General features: G+C 45.5%; 1 protein-coding gene across 1 annotated transcript in view; it reads right to left on the bottom strand.

Moving 5' to 3' along the window:
- Positions 1–23,063, bottom strand: part of LARP4B (La ribonucleoprotein 4B) — an 843,857-nt gene that overhangs the window by 696,465 nt on the left and 124,329 nt on the right. Inside the window, exons 2-3 of the mRNA XM_085631918.1 lie at positions 20,244–20,321; positions 1,941–2,074 (exon numbers count right to left, since the gene is read on the bottom strand). Of these exons, the coding sequence (XP_085488044.1) occupies positions 1,941–2,021 (81 nt within the window). The 5' untranslated portion in view covers positions 2,022–2,074; positions 20,244–20,321. The remainder of the gene's footprint in view (positions 1–1,940; positions 2,075–20,243; positions 20,322–23,063) is intronic.

Raw genomic sequence — 23,063 nt, 5'->3', positions numbered from 1 at the left:
CCATCACGTCTAGTGAACGAACAGTAAAGATGGGTGTTCCTCAGGGCTCTATATTGAGCTCCACCCTTTTCAATCTTTATATGACCCCGCTGGCCGCAGTGATTAGGCAATATGGCTTTGGTGTCATATCTTACGCTGATGACACTCAGATCCTAATCATCTTTGACCCTGATCCCGGTGAAACTAGGCAACGTTTTAAAGAATGCCTGGTCCATGTGGATGAATGGATGTCATCCAACCATCTCCAATTAAATGGAACCAAAACAGAGATCATGCTGTTTGGCAAAGCAGCTGATCATTGGACGCATGACTGGTGGCCGTCTAGGCCCGGCCCATGCCCTTCACACAAGAACGTGGTCCGGACCCTGGGCTTCTACATCGAAAATAACTTGTCTATGAGGGGGCACGTAAAAAGGGTGATCAGCACATGTTATGGTGTTATGCGGAGCCTTCGCAAAGTTTTTAAGTGGCTTCCTCTCGAGGCCCGCAGACCTCTAATACAAGGTCTAATTATTAATAGAATGGACTATGGCAATTCGCTTTTGCAAGTTATTAATTCTGATCTTTTGGCCAAACTTCAAGTCCTTCAGAACACGGCCGCCAGGTTAGTTCTGGATCGCCCGTACAGGACCTCGGCACGATTTTGCTTAAACACCCTTCACTGGCTCCCAGTGAGAAAACAAACTCTTTTCAAAACGTTATGCTTAACTCACAAGCAAATGTATGGAAACGGTCCTAAATATTGGTTGCCGAAACTCCGTTGGGACCAACCCTTTAGGGCTCTGCGCTCCAGTGATGCTGCCCTGCTCACCCCCCTCAGAATTCATACTGTTAGGCAGGGAGGCCGTGCCTTCTCCTATTTGGCCCCAGCTTCATGGAACACGATGCCTCACCATCTCCGCAATATGCCAGATCACGGTAATTTCCGTAAGAAGCTAAAGACCTGGCTCTCTGGAAATTAATCTGTGGTCCCTTTCTTCTTTTTGGAGCGTTTCTGCAAGCGCCATGAGACTCGCAAGAGTGATATGTGCGCAATATAAGTACCTCTGACTTGACGAGGAGCTGGAAGAATCATGCATGTTCTTCTTTCGCAAACTGCTACAACAGGCATGGTTATCCTTATGCTTTCTATAGCTTATCTCAAATAGAGAACTCGATCTTAACCATAACTTTATGTTTTGATGAAATAAGTAGGGAAATTAACTAGCTTTAACTTTCTCTACCTCAATTCCATTAGATACAGGATATGGAACAAAAAGAATTAAGGTAATGCGCTTTCCCTAAAAAAAGAATAAAGACAGATGAAGGTCTGTAACTGCAAACTGTCTTTTTCAAGTTTTATAGGACTTGAAGCTTGGCAATTTGAGAGGAGCCAGTATTACAAAAATGTGGGGAGTTTGTCGCATAAAAGCACTAAATAAAAGTTAACAAAACTGTAATAGGAGACATAGAAAAATGAACGGATGTCACCAGCTCTTCTTATATGGCAGTCAGCACCTCACATCTGCCGATCTCCGAGACACCAGTCATACAATGCTTGGCCTTGTGACAACAGTGATCATAAGTGCTATTTATACGTTTCTGGATGTAGTGCAGCACTCGAGAAAAGTTCAGGTAAGTTATTTCTAGGCATTACTATCCATTATAAATAATGAGTTGAAGCAGCTTTGTATTTATAATGTATTTACTGCTGTAAAACAAAGGTCAAAGAACATACACAGGGCGATCATAAAGACAATTGTTAAGTTTACCAGTATATGCCATTCTAGGACGTCAAACAATTTCCAAAATTGAAAAAGCTAGATTTCTAAACACTAAGAGGATGAAGGTAGATTGACTGTATTATTAATATACGACTTCATATGCCATAAAGGTAATAAAGCAGTGGCTCGGCACAAAACCCTGCATACATTCTAATAAAGCAGTAATGTTGAACTTACTGTATGGGTATTATCCTTTGCGTCCAGTACTTGCTGCACCTGCGGTTCAGCCACAACTTTAGTGTCCTGATCAGAAGTCATGAGCTGTTTGCTTTTTGGCTCTTCGGTCAAAATGTTACTGAATTCTCAGTAAGCTATGAAGGAAGAAGAAAGAGCATTTTGCTAAGTACTAACACAATAAAATATAAAACATATGTTAAAGGAAAGTAATACTTGAAAATCCTCATGAGAAATTGTGAGCACGAATACAGCTTTTTAGGTCTCACCTGCCGGATAGCTTTTATCTGTCTGCAGGCAAAAGACCCATGTGACCATACCAAAAACGTAGAGACAGCTTACAACCCAGCCATTGACCACCATTGGTTGGCTTTTTCACTCATTTCCTTGCTTCTTATTCGAAGGCTTGACTGAATTTTGTGTTTGTCCCTCCGCTGGAGCATAGCCTCTTTACCATCATTTTGAACAGCTGACATTTTCTTCTGCTTCTCACATTTAGGGAACTACTTTTTCCTTTTACATCAAGCAGTCCAGTGCTTAGGGTTTCATCCTCTCTCCCTACAGTGCAGCTTCCTCACTACTGAATACCATCACCCTCTTCCCCAAGCATGTTTTGTTGCTCCCTCCCTCATGTGCTTTGGATTCTACCCACCCCTCACCCCCAGTACTAAATCCGTCTATCTCCTCCCCCAACCCGTGCATTGCTCCCTCCTTAGCTGCTTTTTTTGTTATTTTATTTATTTTATTATTTTGAGTATTCATCCATTGCACTCCCACCGGTTGCTGGTCTCTCACCCCCCTCTTTGATAGCCCCCTCCCTAGCCCCTCTTTTTGTGGTCATTTAAAAAAAAAAAATCTAAATATGTTTTTGGAGAGCCCAAAAGCTGCCAAACCCTGGAGGGCTACTCAGCTTTTAAAAAAGCACTTTGCACAGAAAAAAGTATGTTTTTTCCCTTTCTTACCGCTCCAAATAGCATTCTCTTTTTTGGATCGGTAAATTAATCAAGACAAAGAAAATAGCACCCACACCTAACAGGTGTTGCGAGCGAGGGGCAGAGAGCCCAGGCAAGCGAGCGAGCAAGGGGCAGAGAGCCCGGGCAGGCGAACGAGCGGGAAACAGAGCCCAGGCAGTCGAGCAGAGGGCATAGAGCGCAGGTAAGCGAGAGGAGCGAGGGGCATAGAGCCCTGGCAAGCGAGAGCAGCGAGGGGCATAGAGCCCAAGCAAGCGAGCGTGCGAGGGGCATAGAGCCCAAGCAAGCGAGCGTGCGAGGGGCATAGAGCCCAAGCAAGCGAGCGTGCGAGGGGCATAGAGCCCAAGCAAGCGAGCGTGCGAGGGCCATAGAGCCCAAGCAAGCGAGCGTGCGAGGGCCATAGAGCCCAAGCAAGCGAGCGTGCGAGGGCCATAGAGCCCAAGCAAGCGAGCGTGCGAGGGCCATAGAGCCCAAGCAAGCGAGCGTGCGAGGGCCATAGAGCCCAAGCAAGCGAGCGTGCGAGGGGCATAGAGCCCAAGCAAGCGAGCGTGCGAGGGGCATAGAGCCCAAGCAAGCGAGCGTGCGAGGGCCATAGAGCCCAAGCAAGCGAGCGTGCGAGGGCCATAGAGCCCAAGGAAGCGAGCGAGGGCCATAGAGCCCAAGCAAGGAAGTGAGCGAGGGCCATAGAGCCCGGGCAAGCGAGCGAGCGAGGGCCATAGAGCCCGGGCAAGCGAGCGAGCGAGGGGCATAGAGCCCGGGCAAGCGAGCGAGGGGCATAGAGCCCGGGCAAGCGAGCGAGCGAGGGGCATAGAGCCCGGGCAAGCGAGCGAGGGGCATAGAGCCCGGGCAAGCGAGCGAGCGAGGGGCATAGAGCCCGGGCAAGCGAGCGAGCGAGGGGCATAGAGCCCGGGCAAGCGAGCGAGCGAGGGGCATAGAGCCCGGGCAAGCGAGCGAGCGAGGGGCATAGATCCCGGGCAAGCGAGCGAGCGAGGGGCATAGAGCCTGGGTCAAGAGAGCGCGCGGCAGAGAGCCCAGACAAGCAAGGGTCCTAGAGCCTGGGCAAGAAAGCAAGTAAGAAGCATAGAGCCGGACAAGCAAGCGAGCGGGAAACAGAGCCCGGGCTAGCGAGCAGAGGGCAGAGAGACCAGTCAAGGGAGCGAGGGGCAGAGAGACCAGTCAAGGGGGCGAGGGGCAGAGAGACCAGACATGCGAGCGTGCGAGGGGCATAGAGCCCAAGCAAGCGAGCGAGCGAGGGGCATAGAGCCCAAGCAAGCGAGCGAGCAAGGGGCATAGAGCCCGGGCAGGCAAGCAAGCAAGGGGCATAGAGCCCAGGCAGGCAAGCAAGCAAGGGGCATAGAGCCCGGGCAGGCAAGCAAGCAGGCAAGGGGCATAGAGCCCAGGCAAGCAAGCAAGGGGCATAGAGCCCGGGCAGGCAAGCAAGCAAGGGGCATAAATCCCGGGCAAGCGAGCAAGGGGCATAGAGCCCGGGCAAGCGAGCAAGGGGCATAGAGCCAGACGAGTGGCATAGAGCCGGGGAAGTGAGCGAGAGGCAAAGACAAGAAAGAGAGGGACATAGAGCCTGGGTCAACAGAGCGAGCGGCAGAGAGCCCAGACAAGCGAGGGTCCTAGAGCATGGGCAAGAAAGCAAGCGAGGGGCATAGAGCTGGGCAAGAAAGCGAGTAAGAAGCATAGAGCCGGACAAGCAAGCGAGAGAGGAGCATAGAGATGGGCAAGCAAGCGAGAGAGGGGAAAGCAATGACTGAAGATGCAGGAGGGTTGACGGTGACCTTGTCGCTGCAGCTATGAGGACCAGGCGACTGTGGAAGACCAGGAGCCGTTAACGAGCTGTCCCACATCCGAAGACGGGAACTTGGGTGGGGGGGGGGAGACGGGTGGGGGTCAGTGTCAGGCAGGATCACCAACAAGCCTTGGCAGCAGCAACAGACGTGAAAAACGAAAAAGTTGAAGTGCCCGGATGAGCAGGGTCCAAGGGACTCACCAAGTGCAGGAGAGTCAGAGCAGGCCCCAAGCAAGCAGGGGAACCCGCTGGAGCCAAAGAAGACCCTCAAGAGCACCCACAGACAGAAGGCACAGAAGTCGCAAGAGGACCTACATCAACTCTCCAAAGATGCATGCCCGCAGTGCAGAGGATGTGGTGAGGACGAAGATCTTGGCAAGTGATGCTAGAGGCTGGAGCTTCCTAGAGCCCAAAGATCCCTGGAGAAGAGAGTCCAAAAGCCTTGGCAATGGCAAGTCGACGCAGTGCACAGGGGTGCTGTTCCAGCGGTTACGACTTGGGATACTGGCCTCAAACTCGGTAAGAAGACAGTGCAGGCTTCGAGCGAGTGGCAGAACCACCGGCTGTGTTGCTGGGCCTTTTTAAGTCCGGAGGATGTCAGGAGCATCCTGACTGGTCAGCTTAGTTGCGGTGTCTACAGATGCAGGGGAGTGACTCCTTCACTCCAAGGGAGATTCCTTCGGTGTCTTTGATGTCCTCGAGAAGAACCTGGATGAAGCACAGGCACAAACGACACAGAAGACTGGCAGGACGATGCGACCAGGAGCAGCAGCAATCCCAAAGCGAAGTCCAACTGAAGTGCCCAGATGGTAGAAGTGGTTTTGGAGCTGAATCTTGTCCCACGCCGAATCTGAAGAGCCACCCACAGGTACGCCCTTAAGTACCCAAAGTAAAGGGTTGGGATGATTCAGGGGTCACTCCCAGAGGAGGGGATGGACAGAGGGGAGAATACTCCCATGTCCTCTGTCCAGTTTCATGCCAGAGCGGGAGCCAACGGCTCCCTGAGCTGGTTTCAACTAGAAGTATGCAAGGAGGGAACAAAATGTGCCATTCAAAGCAGTCTGGTGGAGCTCGCAACCCCCCCACTCCAGCCCAATACACTAAGTCCTGTCTGGGAAGTGGTCACAGGAAACCTATTGTTCTACCTTACTTCGCTCAAGCCTGTCTCAGCAACAGGAGTGCAGTTTTGCCTGTGCATGGCAACTGCACTAACTTGCTGTTATGGGATCCTACATCCAACACTGGAATCAGTTTTGGGGTAGGATTCAAACACCAAGCATGACCAGTTTCGGTGCAGCCAATTTATAGTTAGACATCTTGCAATTGACTTGATGTCCACTATAGGTGTAAAATGGCTGACCATACTTACAAAGCATGGAGGATCGACTCCTGGGTTTGTAGGGGGGGTCCTGCTCATGCAGAGCACCCTCACACTTATAACCAAGCACCCTGCCTTGAGGACTGAAAGGCCAACCTTAGGGGTGGCATAGGTTAAGATGCAATGACCTCAGATATAAGGAAGCTGATATCTGTTGCGAGTGTTGTTTGCACCAGCTCACACAGGCTGCAATGACAGGCCTGTAGTCACAATTCGAGTGGTCTCGAATGAGAGGCATTATATAAGCTGCAGCCCATGGGAGACCCCCTGGTGTACCTATGCCCTGGGTACCTCAGTACCATATACTAGGGACTTATAAGGGTACTCCAGTAGCCAATTAGAAAGGTACCAAAGTACTTACCATAGTCCAATTTAGGGTGAGGAGGGGTCCTGATTAGCAGGATCGCAGACACCAGCAAAAAGTGGGGGTAACCATGAAATCAGATCCTACTTTCCTACACCACCACAATTCAGAATTGCAAAAAACTGCTTCACTTGTGCTTTTCTAAATCGGATATATTCTGAAATATATGCAAAGTTAATTTGAAAACATTTAAATGTTGTGTGCTAGAAAAAAGCTTTTCCTTTCACAACCCCATTAGCCATCAAGATTGACGGATAAATCCTCTCACTTTGAACTCTGAGAAGGAAAGGTAAACCACAAGCTCCCTCAGTAGACAGAGCCTGGCATTTGACCTCTGTCTTTGAATGTGCAGCAAATGTGACAAGATAGGAACAAATTTTAAGGGCTAAAACAAATAAAGTCAACAAATCGAAAGCAAGCAACTGTGAGTTATAAAACACAAAAAAACAGAAATCACTTTCTTATAATGTCAGTCTGAAAAATATAAGGTTTAGTGGATGGCTCTACTCACAACCTGATCATATATAAGAAAGGTGCACCTTTAACAAAATCTTGTCCCGTCTCTTAAATAAAAATGTGGGGCTTTGCGGTGTTCGTTATTTTAGGAAGGTGCACAATACAGCAGGGATGAGCTCCAACACTAAGGGTAGGGGCTGATAGGCCAAAGACACACAGATGATGGACAGAATGCAAAGCAAATCATTCACCCCCGGTCAGGAGATCTGGGGTAAATCAATCGTTCTTTTGCTCACCATGCCACCCCAGTTTAGACCCAGCGATATGCAAATCGGTCTTGACCCTGTGCCTCATGGTGTAGGAAAGTGCCCCTTTTTTTGCATGGTTGCCCCCCACTATGGGAGTTTGTCATTACAAACTCCACAGCATCATAACAGCTTTACTGAAAACTGGAAAGTTTGATATCAAACTTCCCCGCACATTAAACTCACACTGATGCCAGTGTTTGATTTAACGAAAAATTCACTCAGAGGGCATCTTAGAGATGCCGCCCCCCGAAAAACGACTTAACTAGTGTCATGGCTGAGTGGCTGCTCCCCAGCTGCCGCCACCAAGCATGTTTCTGGACCCCTGGGTCAAGAGCCTGCCACCCTCGGGGTCCTGGGACAAAGCACATCCTGGGTTGAGATGCCAAAACTCCTCCCCCCAGAATCGGTAGGGTCCACGAAGGGGAAGCTTCAAAGGCTCGCCGTCTTTGAAAGTTGACACAGCCCTTTGCTGCTCCCAGCAACTGGCTCCCATCGGTTCTGACCCCCACTCTGGGCAGGAGAATCGTCGGGACAACCAAGTGAGGAAGGGAGGTGTACCCTCCTTTACCAATCCCACGCCTCAGGTGGGGGAGGCGAGGTGAAGCACAACTCTCAGTCCCCACCATCTTGAAGATGGGGGGACCCAGCCAACCAGGGTGAGGCATATGCCCCCCTCCCACTGGAGGGTGGCATAATAGGGGGTGTACCCACTCCAAGGAAGGGACCCATTGGTCCCAACCTTTACCTACCTGTGACGCCCCTAAATCTAGTATTATGGGGCAACTCTGAACCTTGCCCCCTCAGAGAAGATAAAAGAAGAAGGATCATAGAGCTGAGCTGAAAGAAGAATAGGAGGAGGATAATACCAACTGACTTGGCCAGAGCATAATCAGCCTGTCCCAACCTTGACCTGCTCCGGCAACATCCCAGTGTGTCCTGCAGCCAGCAGCCCCCCTGAACCCGGAGGACATGACCTGCCTCCCCCAACCAGACTTTGTCTCCCGTTAACACTGGATTTGCTCACCAACAGGTAGAGGCAAGATGGCGCCTGAGTGAGAGGACGCCGTTACATCGCCTCCACAGACCTCTGCGTCCCGCTTTTGGAGTATCGAGTATTGGAGTATTGGAGTACCGGTTAGTGCCTAAGGTCCTGCCTAAGGCCCCACACCATCAGGAGTATCGCAACAGCACGCCGATGTTGCGGTTGTGGCTGCGGTGATGTTGCGGTGATGTTGTGGCGATGTGGTGCTGCAGCGAAGCTGGTGAAGCGCCGGCTGCAGCTAGAGGGATGAGAGGGTGAAATCTGCGCAGCGGCAACGGCAACTGCTATTCGGCTACAGATCTCTGCTCTACGTACCTGGCTTTCACTGGTTGCTGGTTGCTGTATTCGAGCATCGGAGCATCGGAGTATTGCTGATGGACCCTCCTGCGACCGGCGATCTGCATTCTCCGACCCAACAGCCTACCGTATTTCCGTAAACCCGCAATCAGTTTCCTCCGGTGAGACGTCGATGCTAAGTGTGCTGCTCTAGAGACGGGGGCCAGGAGCAGGAAAGAAGGAGAAAAGAAAAAGGACAGAAAAGACGGGAGGTGAGGCCGTAAGGAATACACACTTCCTTCCTATGTTTGTTTGAGCTTCTTAATAGCTTCATAATAGCTAGTGCCTCCACCTTAGTAACTGACCTAAGAAGGAAAATCTTACGAGTGGTGACACAGGCTGTTTGTTCATTCACGGGAAATTCACAAGCTATCCACAAGCTATCGAACTGCTCAGTATGCCCCTAGTTGGTCAAACGGCCATTCTTTGCTTCTGTTTGCTTCTGTTTGATGTGCCTCCCTGAGCGGGGGGGAGGGGGGGGGGGGGCGAGGGAAGCCTTCATTATCGGACTGTCGGAATCCGGAGTTTACTTAATCAAGAAAGTAAACCGTGTGCTCTCCAGTAAGCAAGTCTACTCAGCTCTGTTCAAGGCTCCACAGCTCTCTGCTCAAATAAAATTTGCAAATGGATAAGAATAATGGGGAATAATGACAGTCATTGAATAATCACTGAATAATCACGGAACTAAAGCTGAACGGAGCAGTTTAGTTACCTCGATATGGGCAGAGCTGCATAGCGATGAGGAGAGTGGGTGGTCCTATAGCTTGATAAATCAATATTGTAGGTGAAGGGGCTAAAAGGAATCTAAAACTCTCCTAGCTGCTTGCAATGAGAGGCGGGTCAGAAAAAAGCAAAAAAAATGTTTGGGGGCAGCTAAAGCAGCAGTCAAAACGGAGATTCTTATCGGAAACTCGACTCTCAAACATACATACGCAGCTGATCTCTGGCCCGATCAGGCAACAATCGTTGAAAGTAATTTTTCAAACCATATTTGAATTTCATCACTTTACAAATGTGACAGACTACATATACATGAGCAAGTGCAAGTTATTACCAAGATCATTGTCTCCGGTTCAAGTGGAGGTGTCAAAAAGATTCTCTAAAGGTGCTCGAGCCGTACAGAAAGCACAGCAAGTGATAAAGATTACGGTGCAAGAAGTGCCCACCATAGCCTTTTCACTTGGCACCCAATTGCAATTACAATTGCTTTGTATTCCAGTTCAAGGTCCCAGCAATATATTCAGTAAAAGGACCGCTATGGAAGGGCGGGTCCATGGGGCTTCTGCTGGGGATGGAGCGCTAGATCCGCCGTCGGCACTCCAGGAGCCAATAAAGCACTGTGAAATCAATCTGGGAAATCTGGAGAAAAAAAAAAAGAGAATAAGCAGGATCTGTTAACGGACTCAAGCAACCCAATGTTATTTTCTAGAAGCACAGAGGGAGATGCCTACATACCCCCAACTGAAATCGATAATACAGCTGACGCTCTAAATTTGAAGGAAAAAAACTTTGATAAACGATTAGAGACAAAGGGACCAGAAACTCGGGGGGCTAAGGCGAAGGAAACTAAAATCAAATTACGAGACGAAGGGAAGGGGAGAGAGAAAGATAAAGACAAAAATAAACCCAAACGTAAAATCCCAGATGAAGAAAAAGAAAGAGATCCAGATAAAGACAGCGATAAAAATAAAAGCAGAAGTAAAGAATTCGAAGTCGGAAATCAAAAAACCATGGAAAAAAATAAAAACTACTCTGCTGGAAAAGAGAAAATCCAATGTAGAGATAAAGAGGAGGATGATTCCACCGTACCAACAGATGACGCAGAATTGATGGCAAAAAAAGCCAAGCGGCTACAAACTATCAAGAATCTCAAAGCTAATGCCAAAGCTACCGCTACTCACCAAACTAATACACCACAGTCTAACATATTCAGTATTTTTAGTCCGATAGTCAAGGAAGGGGTGAAAAAAGCTTCAGATCATCCAATATCGGCTGAACTATCTAAGAATGTTGAGTATAAAATGTTATATCCGGAACTAAACTTGGAAACATCTACAAAGTCTCTTATAAAGCAACCTGGTAATATCGATACCCCCAGCCCCATACAGAATCCGCTCACCAAGAAACTGAGACAATCTGAAGCGGAAAATCAATCCGAGGGCTCGGAGGCAGAAATATATGAGACTGGTTTATCTACTACTAGTGAGACTAGCGATGATAATATCATTCCAGCTCGAGATCCAGCACCTGAAGGCATAGATTCTGTAGACATCAAGAAATCTACCGCTCCAGATCAATCTAACACCCCACGCGGGAAAAAATTTGAGAAAAGGCGAGCACGAAATCTACGACACAATAAGTCAAATCTTGAAGAAAGTTCAGAGCAAGGAAGTCTGACTCGACAAAGTACTAAAAACAGGAATAAATCCAACTATGATGATGAAGATACACCAGCTCAGCACAGTGGAGAAGAATCTAATAGCTCCAACTATCAGCAACAACATGGCTCGGCTACTAGGAAAGAGAAATTGGCTGAACCTTCCTTAAAAGATATTTTGACGACTATTCGAGACTTTCATAAGGATATAAAGAAAGACAGTGAGAGGAATCACGCTCGCATTCAGAAGCTAGAAGGAGCGGTCAATAAAATTGGCAGTACCTGCACCAAAATAATCGGAAAGGATGGGATCTCTAGAAACTCGTACCGAGTATTTAGAGAACGATGTTGTTTGCCTTCAAAAAAAAGAAAAATCTCAAGAAGGGGTTATTCGGGACCTAATGTTTAAGCTCGAAGACCAGGAGAATCGTTCAAGAAGAAACAACCTCCGGTTCCTTGGTATCCCGGAAGCCGTCGAGAGAAATGATCCCAGGGGATATATTAGCTCTCTTTTGAAAAAAACTTTCCCTGAATTAAAATCCTGGGATTTGGATAAAGAAATCCAACGGGTTCATCGCTTCCCCCTAACACAACGTAAACAAGCCAAGAATCCCACCACATACCCAAGGGCAATGTTAGTGTATTTCGGTAATTTTTTGCTACGGGAAGCCATATACGATTTAGCACGGCCCACCAGCAAACGGGAATATAATGGATTCTCCTTCTTTGTAAGACCAGATTATGCACATCTAACAGTTGAACAAAGATGGAGAATGCGACAGCTTTTCACCCCTTTTGAAAAAGCTGGGGCTACTGTGTTCCTACAAAACCCTTCTCGTTTGAAAGTAATTTTTAAAGGTACTACGCGCTTTTTCAACAGCGAAATTCAAGCGGAAGCTTATCTGCAAGAAATTTTGGATTCTGAAAGGAAAGTCAATCAACAACATTAAGGGGGTTAGCCAATTGACTGCGACTTGAAGGTTAAGCACTATCTGGATATAGACTTAAAATTTTTACTTTTCTTTCCCCCTTTTTTTTTTTTTTTTTTCTCTCTCTTTTCTTTTTTCTCTCTATACTCCAATGGCGGGCGCGGTGGCTCTGGAGGCGATCGTGGTGCACGGACCACACAGACGTCCATACCTAGATCCGGCTGGACCTAGGATGCCTCAATGGGTGGTTCAGGGGGGTGGGAGGGGCAGGGTGGGAGAAGGGGCTGAAGAGGGAGGGACGGGTAGGTGCTGGGGGGGTGTAAATCAAAAAAAAAGAGAATTCATGTTACTATTGTAAATATAATCAGATTAAGATTCAAAGATGTAAGAAGGTATGTAGTCAAACGTTTTTTTTTCTTTTTTTTTTTCTTTATTATACCGACTGGGAGATCGACGAAGGAAGGATTTAAAACAAAAGAATGGCAAAACTTAAGATTTGTTCTATGAATATAGGGGGCCTAAATGATTGGAAAAAAAGAGGAAGATTAGAGGAATTAGTTAAATTTACTCATGCAGATATTATATGTATCCAGGAGACCCATCTGCCATGGGGGAAAAGGCATTGGTTAAATATCAAGGGATTTGAGACCTTATCCTGCTCCTCCCAAACTTCTACCATTAGGGGTGTTGCTATTATTGGTAGGATCGGTTTGGGGGGAGCTAAACGAGTCAAGGCTGACACCATGGGGCTCTGGGCAATATGTGAAATGAATTTCGGTATCACTATCTGTAGCATATATGGGGCCAACAGCGACGACCCCGATATCTTTATTCATATTGAAAAAGAATTAGCAACCTGGCCAGCACCTATAGTGGTTTGCGGGGATTTTAATATCTCTGCAGATTTCGAAGGCGGAATAGGCTACACCGGGCGTAAACCCCGGGTGTATCGGGCAGTACGTTCAATGATGGATTCACATGGTTTAAGGGATGTTTGGGGCAGCATAGAACCAGGGAATTCAGGTTTCACATATTTTTCCCACCCCTTTAAGAAATACTCCAAGCTAGACTATTTTATGATTACCGCCACTGAGATTAGCTCAGTAAAAATCTACAAATTACCCAAGATAATCTCAGACCACAATCCACTGGTACTAACAATAGCTTTTAATAGACCAGTTAAATCATTGAGGCCATGGACCTTTGATAAGAAGCTTTTAACTGATAGTACATATATAGCATATATGAAGAATTGGTCACAGGCGTTTTTGATGCTAATAGATATAGTGCATCGCGAAACTCTGTTTGGGACTGTTATAAAGCTGCCTTAAGGGGAGAAACCAGTAGCTACACCTCTCGCAACTGGAAACGACTTAACCTAGAAAGAGAGCAATTAATGAATAAATTAACAGCAGCGGAGGAACAGCATAGGAAAGATATATTGGATAGAAGGTCGGACATTACAAGTTTAGAAAAAGTGAGTATTATCAAAGCTGAGATACAAAAGCAATTAGCAGAAAAAGCTGCTGCTGAATACCAAGCACAGAGAAGGAAAATTTATGAGACGGGGGAGCAAGCTGGGAGAGCCTTGGCACTACGTATTAGACAAGTAACGTCAAAAAATATTATCCCACGCATAGCAGAGCACGGCAGGATTTATGAGCAGCCAAAGGATATTATAGAAGTCTTCAAAAGATATTATCAAATACTGTATCAGGAAGATATGGTGAGAGTGGAGCCATTGGGTGAGTGGACAGGATCAGAGATTAAATTGGCCCATAACGATAGAGAAAAGCTAGAACAACCTATCACTATGGATGAACTTTCAGATGCCTTACAAGATCTAGCAGCAGGGAAGGCCGCAGGCCCCGATGGGCTACCAATCGAGCTTTACAAAAGGTTTTTTGAAGAAACATCAATACTTTTGCTAGACCTTTTTAATGGGGTTATAAATACAGGTTTAATCCCCGAGTCATGGATGAACACCAATATAGTGGTGTTTCATAAAAAAGGTAAGCCCACGGAAAATCCGGGCTCATACAGACCCATATCCTTAATAAATGCCGATAATAAATTATATGCTAAGATCTTGGCAACCCGCCTAGGACGGATCGTTGGGTCCCTGGTCTCCCCTTGGCAGCACGGCTTCATCCCTGGTAGGGGAACCACAGATCATATCAGACGAGCTATTACACTGTTTGATATTCATGCTGCCAGGGAAGGAGGGGTCGCAATGATCCTCCTAGATGCGGAGAAAGCTTTCGACCGCGTCAGATGGGAATTCTTGTGGAGTGTGCTTGTCGAATTGGGGTTTGGGCCAAGGTTTATGAAGGCTATTCAAGCCATGTATGCCTCTCCAGTGGCGAAAATTCAAATGATGGGCGAGAGTTCAGATAAGATCTTTATCACGAGGGGGACAAGGCAGGGTTGTCCATGCTCACCCATATTATTCGCACTATACATTGACCCCCTAATACGCCAAATAATCAATAACACAGCAATTAAACCAGTAGTTACAAATGGATTTCAAACAAAAATTTTGGCATATGCCGATGATCTTGCTGTCATTACTACTGATCCCGAAACAGCTATGCGAGAAGTAGTGGGTACCACGAGTAAGTTTGGCGAACAATCTGGCTACCGTCTAAATGTGGGCAAGACACAGGTACTTTGCTCTAAGAATATAAACAAACTAGACGCCAGATTTGTCGACTCTGTGGTTTACTTGGGGATAACGATCAATGCACAGCCGGAGTTAATAATTAGAGACAACTTCATCCCTCTCATGGAATCCATGAAGGAGAATCTGAAAAGAATGGATACCCTACAACTCTCAATCATTGGCCGTGCCAATGTAATCAAAATGACTATGGTCCCCAAGGTGCTATACAAATTCCGGTCGATCCCCTTTAAAATAGAGGGGAAAATCATTAAGGAAATAGAATCCATCTTTATGAATTTCCTGTGGCAATACGGCAAGGTCAGAAGATCTTTGAAATACATGTCATTACCTCAGGAAAGGGGTGGTTTGGGAATGCCAAACGTTAGATACTATCATTGGTCTTGTCTTCTTACACAGATGGCTATCTTATTTGAACCAGTGGGAAGAAGCTCAAACTTCCAGAGAAGTCAAGACGCAATCCCATCTATTTTTGAATTACTACTTGGCAGTGAGGCCACTGGTGTTTTACTAAGGAGAACCGACAGGAAATATTATAGTAAGAAGAGACTTAAGACACTCGAAGGAATTTGGGGGGTCTGGGCAACAACTCAGAAAATATTTTCAATCTCCAAATACAACCACCATACCCCACTCTGGAATTCTGGCCTTTTTCCCAATCTAAGCAATGATGGGCCCTGGAGATACTGGGCTGGAAAAGGTATCCTGACACTGGGGCAAGTAATTCTTAGGGATGAGTGTAGAACTCTGGAAGAACTAAGACTAAGGCACTCCCTTCTGGGTGTACAAGATTATAAATATGCTCAGGTGGTCAGTACTATCAGATCAATAAGGCCCCGAATCGTCTTAAGGGAGAGGTGTAAGTTATTGGATTATTTGAAGGTTGGCGATCCTAGAATTAACGGTGTATACAGGCTGTTTTTGCAGGAATCCCAGGACGATATTGGTAAAACCGAGGCAGCCTGGGCTGCAAAGTTGGAGGATCCGGATATTGACCTGGATAGAAGAATCCTACGCTCCTCCAATTTAAGAGCTCAACATTTTAAAACATTATTCAATCTCTATTACACCCCCTCTAAACTTCATGATTGGGGCAAGAGGGACAATAGCAACTGTCCCAGATGCTGTAAAGGCCCAGCCGACATCATTCATATGTTCTATAAGTGTGAGAAACTAGAATCAATTAAAAGAGAGATCGAATCATTCTGGTTAGGACTGCTGGATGCCCAGATAACCTTGTCTTCGACACTCATGATTATTGGATGTCAAAGTCAATTGAAATTAAATATTGAGACTGAAGCCCTAATTTTCATCTCTAGTGCTGTACTCAGAATCTTAATCTCAGCAGCTTGGAAAGATACACAGGCCCCAACATTTCAAATGTGGTTATCCAGATTTCTAGGTATACATAATGTGGAGGCGGCTCTGTATCAACTTAAGGGGAAAAAATCAAGAGAATTGGGGTTGAAGATTTGGGCACCAGTGGCTGCCTGGCGCACTAGTAGATGGTCATAATCTTACTGATTTTCAGAATATAGCTACGTCTGTCTTCTAATATTTATATCTTCATTAGCTATACGTTCCTTCTCGCTCTCTTTCTTCCTCTGATTGTGGCAGATGGCTCTTTGTTTTACTATATGTATCTTAACTTCAATATCAACATCGATGCCACATCATTCTATGATTTACAACCTCCAATCTCAATTAGACACTAGAAATGTAATTCGTCAACCGACTTCTACATGCCTTGTTCTTGCTTTATCCATTTTTTTTTTTCTTCTTTTTTTTTGGCTATTTTTGTAATTTGCTTATACCTCATTCAGCTTTCTTATTTAGTCAAAATGTATTCATATTGTATTGCTATAGTGTAACATGAATCCTCAATAAAAATTATTAAAAAAAAAAAAAAAGGATTTGCTCACCAACAGACTCTGGCTTCGGCCAAATCCACAAGTCTGCACCAGACGCCCACGGCCCAAGTTTGAGTTGCCCAACACCACGAGCAGGTCTCCCCAGCGATCCTGAACTGGGAGCTGGTGTTCCCCGACATGGGAGCTGGTGATCCCGGATGTGCCTAGAATCTCCAGACGACGCTTGCATCCCCTTTCTGGAGGATACCCCTGACCACAACCGGAGCAGGTAAAAAGAATCAGACGCCAAAAGACACCCTTGCACCAGACACTCCACAGCCTTGGGTGGCTCAACTGCGGTGTCCCTGCATCCCAACTTACCTCTCCAGCAGGTGGTCACCTCCAGTAGATCTTCGTGACTGAGCCTGCAGTGTTAGTTCATACCGGAGAATCCCGATTGAAAGTAATAGGGCACCTGATGCCAAAACAGCACCCGTCACCCAGCCGCCCTAGTGCCACTGTGGGTGTACCTTGTGTGCTAACTTGAACCCCCCCTTTGCCCTGAGCTTAAGTCCAGGAGCTTTGCTCCCTCAAAATGTGGCCTGCTCGTGAGCAGCCACCAACCAGAGGCCCCCTATCCCCCATTCGATAACATTGGGCCTCAGCAATTTGCACCCGGCCGCCCTAGTTCCGCTGAGGGTGCTTTGAGAGAGCATCCTTGACCCTGGGGGAGCCCTTGTTCTAACCCCAGAAACTCAATAGTCAAGACCGTTTACTTAGATGCAAAACGAGAACCCTATTTTATTTCCAAAGGATTGTGTTGACTGTTTTCCTCTGAAAAATCTCCAAGTGTGGAGGGTGTTTTGTATGGGAACCTAAGGAACTGTGTTTTGAGAAAAACTGTTTTAGTTCCCTTTAATCTAGGTAATGTGCCATTGTGGTATCTAGGCCTATCACACTGAATAAGAAAAGTAATCTAAAAAGTAATCATACAGTACTTGCAAAGCAACTGAAAAGTAATCTCAACGGTTTCTAAATAATTGACCTACCTGTATACAAAACAAGTACATCCAGCTGCATTCAACTGTATTGTTTTTGCAAAGTATTATTTCACTTACCTGCACCAGGCCTGGCTTGCTTCTAGAAATAAAATACAACGAAATAATATTTTTTATACAAACAAATTGGCCCGAGTTCTGCCTTTGAGTGTGTGAAATCATTTCTTGCCGGAGTGTGTACAATAAAAGCTTAACACTACCCTCTGATAAAGCCTTACTGCTCTCCCACACAACCACAAATAGAGAGTAAGGTATTACTTTGTTCGTTACCCTTCTCTACTCTGAGAACAGTAGTCCAGGCCCTGGTTACATCTAGGCTGGACTACGGCAACGTCCTATATCTGGGTTCAAACAAAGATGTGATACCAAGATTGCAGGTGGTGCAAAATGCGGCTGTCAGACTACTCTGCCAGGTTCCTAAGACTGCCTCTATTTCAGGCTTTCTTCGCAACCTTCACTGGCTAAAGGTGGAGAATTGTATTAAATTTAATGCATTGAGCTATATGTTCAAAATCAAAACTGGTTGAGCCCCTCAATATCTTCAATCTTTAGTTGAACTCTATATACCTTCACACCCCCTCTGCTCCACTACTCAGTTTAAATTCACTATTCCCAGAATCAGACTGATGCGCATGCGCGATCGATCCTTTGCTTACCTAGGACCCTCTCTGTGGAACTCTCATCACATTTCATTACAAAAAAAACCGGTTTATGTGAATTTTTGCAGATGTCTGAAAACTTGGCTGTTCAACTTGTAACTTCTTTGCTCCTCTTGTCTTTCCTTCCAGGCTGGCACCAGGAAACCCCTAGGGGTAGCTGTGCGCCTTATAAATTCAAATAACATAACATCTACTTTTACCTCTGCCTACATTTATGGATCCACTGGACTCAGTGCACACTATATCTTACTTTAGTATAGTATTTACAGAGCCAGCTTCCTGCACATGGAAACAGTTCAGCCCGAACTGCCAAGCCAGGTCCACCCTGATGGGCTAAAAGCCACCATGTAATAACCCAGTATGGGCTGGAGAACACAAAGGGCTTGATTAAGAGTTCGGCAGTTCATGGGACCGCCAAACTCGTGGTGGCGCTCCATGCACCGATGCACTGGTGGTCCAACCAACGTATTTTGAGTTTGGAGATTGGACTGTCACAGGACCGCTGCAACCGCCTGGGATCCTAGATTCCCGCAGAGGTGGTGCAGAGGTCTGAGGCTGCAATACGCTGGTGGTGAAGTTGCAACACCAAGCATATTAAGAGTTGCCTATCCACGGCGGTAAGCCTGCCATGGAAAGGGTGGCGGTGCGGCAACTCAAAGTGGCCCAGTCGCCTCTGTATGGGAGAGGGGGTGCAATTACATGTAAAGAACACCTGGGCACAGTGAAATGCAGTGGGGGCACGTATTCAGCATCCTTGTACGTTCGCACCCCCAGCTCCAGAGTGGGAAGAAATGCACAACATGGTGCATTTCTTCCCAAGCAAGAACCTGCTTCGGCGCACACACAGCACTGGCTTTCCTATAATCCTTAGAAAGGCACCGCCGTGGGACTGCTGCAGCAGGACCACCCGCCAGGATCAAACTTCTAATCCTACGGGCTGTCTGACTACGGGTTTGGCGGCCCTCCTGCGGGGCACTGGTATGGCACACTGCAGGAGGACCGCCAAACTTATAACCAGGCCCAAAGTTTAATAATGTAACTTTTGTCCATGCGGTGGTCAACCATAGCTTGGACATTGTAATGCACTACTGTGACTGAAGCAACGCATTTTAAAGACAAGCTTTTTTCTTGTCACATTTGTAAAGCATTTTAGAAATTGCAGTGGCCTTGGGTGCGTTTTTACTCACAATGCAAATATTTTGCATTGCCCAACAGCAAACCTAAAAATGTAATATTTCAAGCCCCTTACATTCACTCTATAGAATGACTTTTACAATCTTCTTTTATTCAATCTAGTCAGATAATGCTGTGACTAATTACCACTATATTTAGAACGTACAATTGATTGATTGGCACTACAGCTACCTATTCACAAACCGGCCAAGATGCCTACTGGATAAGATTCCACACATTTAAGAAACCATTCTCGATAAAGCACATAAGATGCAATTTAAAAATCTGAAGGTACATTCCATGCATACTTCGGGAGTGAGAGGGGAAAAGGATGGACTAAAACCATTAACAAAAGTTTGCCAGCTTATTTTATTACTACAGTGCAAAGGTCAAGTTGCACGTTATTATAGCAGTCTCACAAACATGAAAAACACTGCTCACTACATCGCAGATCGCATTGTGAAGTACATTCAAAAAGGAAAAGAAACCCGCTAACAGAAAGAAGTGTCAATGCAGACACACAATAGTTTGCAATCCACTACTAGTTAAAAACCGCCGCCGTTTCTAACTACTACACATGAAAAAAGAAACACTGCACTGTATATACCACATAGCATTATTGCTCACTACGGTACTGTATATTTATTACCATTGTTGAGGGACAGTAAAGACATCATGAGCAAGAAAGGCTCTACCTGTGGTTAGTAATACCCGTCCCATACGCAAACCTAACAAACATACCAGACTTTACTCAAATACATATTTACACTATTTGTGGACACACTTTGCTATCAATGTAACAAACAGTATAGAAAAAAAATGTCTAATTGATAACATTTGCAGCGAGCGCCAGAGTGTTGCATGCATAATGAATGTTCACCCACAATGCATGTCCAAGGAGTGCTCTATTCTTCATAAAGGTCTTACCTTTTCAGTGGTCTCACTGAACTAGGAGTTAGTAGACTGAATCTGTTTTTCTCCCGCTCATGATGGCAAAGTCAAAGTCTGTGGATGGAACAACAAAATTGTTTTTTCAGATTAGAAGGCCATCTAACATACGAAACAGAGGGGTCATAATACAGACAGAAAAACAACCACAATTTGATCAATCTTGTATATAAGTCTAGTTCCTGGTAAAGCCATTTACATTAATTATTTAAATTGTATTAAACCCACACCAAATTGGGGAGAGGATGCAACCTAACGGCTAGGGAGGTGGACCTCAAATGTGGGGAACCAGGTTCGAGTCTCAGCAATGACGCTCAACATCCTGCGATTCTGACAAATCACTTAATCTCCCCGTGATTAACAAAAACAAATGTGCCCTCATGTAACACAACTGGTGCTCATCTAAAGCGCTCTGATACCCAATTTCGGGTCAAGTTTGTGCTATATAAACCTTCAGAGAAAAAAAGAAAACAAATATATGAGAGGCTTAGCATCAATCACCATATTCTGCTCCTGTAAACTGTAAAGATTAACAATGGCCTTTAAAATAGAATATAAAGAAGTTGAAACCATTATATTCCACTGCGAGTGTGCGAATGATTGAAATAAAAAAATAAAAATCAACGAATAATGTAGCATACAAATGTCGGAAAACAATGTAAGTCCTGTACTACACAAAAAGCAGCACTAGGCAACTCAGCAATCTGATTAAAATTGAAGAAACAGGAATGCGACATTATATACAAGGGATTGGGGGAAGTCAATCATATTGTGCATATAATGTCTGAAGAAAAGGTTCAGTAATTTAACGTCCGGAGAGTTATAGTGATATGAAACTAACAATTAGGTTTTATTTTTAACTTTTATATTAGGTGATTACGTTTTTTTCTACCTTTTTGAACCGTTTTACTTTAGACTGGTGATAATTCACTAGGCCTGGCTTTGTCACATTATGTCCACAGGATTACAGCAGTAGTTGACAATATTCTTAATGGAGAGTTTAAATCTAAACAAAGAAATCTTTAAAATTAAAATCATTTAATTCAAAAACTTCTTGAAATTCTATGAATCTCAAGCGACTTTTCACAGTTTGTTTCACAGATTCATCAGGGAAAATTCCAGCATAACTTTTGGGAATTCCACAATTGGCAAAAAACAAAATATCTTCAGCTGTAATGACAAACTTAAGTGGACAAGCGCCTATCGCAGACCAATGCGGTCGGTTTCATTTCTAAATTTTCTTAATCTACAGCAAACACCATGCATTACAATGAGTTTAAACACTATGTAAAATTAGACACACTAACAAGTACATTAGAAAAAGCAGTTCTGAAAAAAGTAAACAGTAAATATTACTGGACGTAAAAGGAATATGCTACTTACCAGTATGCATCTGTTCTTGGCATGTAGAGCTGCAGAGCCACACACTAAGGATAAGATCGCCATCTGGTGTTGGGCTCGGATGATTGCAGGTTGCTGTTGTCTTCGGAAGAAGTCTTTGGTCACGAGATAGGTGACTCCTCTGGACAACAGTGCGCATGGGCATCCACTCCATCCTCAGATTGTTTTTCGCCATGATGGGAAATGATGGAGTGTATAAGAAGTAGAGAGAAAGGATGTCCATGTGTAGTGTCTAATTAAGACGAATGCTGGAACAGATACAGGTCCCGGGGAGGCGGGTGGGCGTGTGTGGCTCTGCAGCTCTACATGCCAAGAACAGATGCATACTGGTAAGTAGCATATTCCGTTCGAGGCATATGAGCTGCAGATCACACACTAAGGAAAGACTATATAGCAGTGTCTCCCCTAGCGGTGGTCACCTGTATCCGTTGCAGCAGTTTGGAATAGAGTTTAGGACAGCCTGGCCTACTGAAGCTTGTTGTTTGGAATGCACATCGACACAGTAGTGCTTAGTGAAGGTGTGTGTAGTAGACCATGTGGCTGCTTTGCAAATGTCTTCTAAGGGGATGTTCCCCAAGAATGCCATAGAAGCCCCTATTTTACGCGTGGAATGCGCCCTAGGGGGAACTGTAAGAGTCCTTTTAGCCTTTTGGTAACATATTTGGATACATTGAACTATCCACCTGGCTATACCCGATTTGGAAGTGGGGTTGCCCTTATGTGGTGGTGCGAAAGTAACAAACAGTTGGTTGGTCTTTCGAAAAGGTTTGGTTCTGTCGATGTAATAAAGCAAGGCTCTTTTAACATCTAAGGTATGAAGTGCCCTCTCGGCTACTGAGGCTGGATTAGGGAAGAAGTCTGGTAGTTCGACTGACTGGTTTAGATGAAAAGGGGAAATGACTTTAGGGAGGAATTTTGGGTTGGTCCTAAGAACCACCTTGTTCCGATGTAGTCGTAGGAAGGGTTCTTCAAGAGTTAAGGCTTGTATTTCACTTACTCTTCGCAGGGATGTGATTGCGACAAGGAAAGCTACTTTCCATGTTAGGAACTGCAGTTCGCATTTGTGCATTGGTTCAAATGGGGGACCCATGAGCCTTGTTAGAACAATATTAAGGTTCCACACTGGTGAAGGTGGTAATCTTGGAGGAATAATTCTTTTAAGACCCTCCATAAATGCTTTAATGGCCGGTACCTTAAAGAGGGACAGGTGTTGCCTATTTTGCAAGTAGGCTGCAAATGCCGCTAGATGTAGGCGTATGGAGGAATAAGCTAAATTGCATCTTTGTAAGTGTAGCAAGTAGCAAATGATGTTTTGGATGGACGCATCCAGTGGACGTATGTCATTGTTAGTGCAGTAAATGGCAAATCTTTTCCATTTTGCTGCATAACACGCCCTAG

Source organism: Triturus cristatus, chromosome 10 (genome assembly GCF_964204655.1).
Source record: "Triturus cristatus chromosome 10, aTriCri1.1, whole genome shotgun sequence".
NCBI classification, from domain to species: domain Eukaryota; kingdom Metazoa; phylum Chordata; class Amphibia; order Caudata; family Salamandridae; genus Triturus; species Triturus cristatus.
This window is presented reverse-complemented; position numbering and strand designations above follow the sequence as displayed.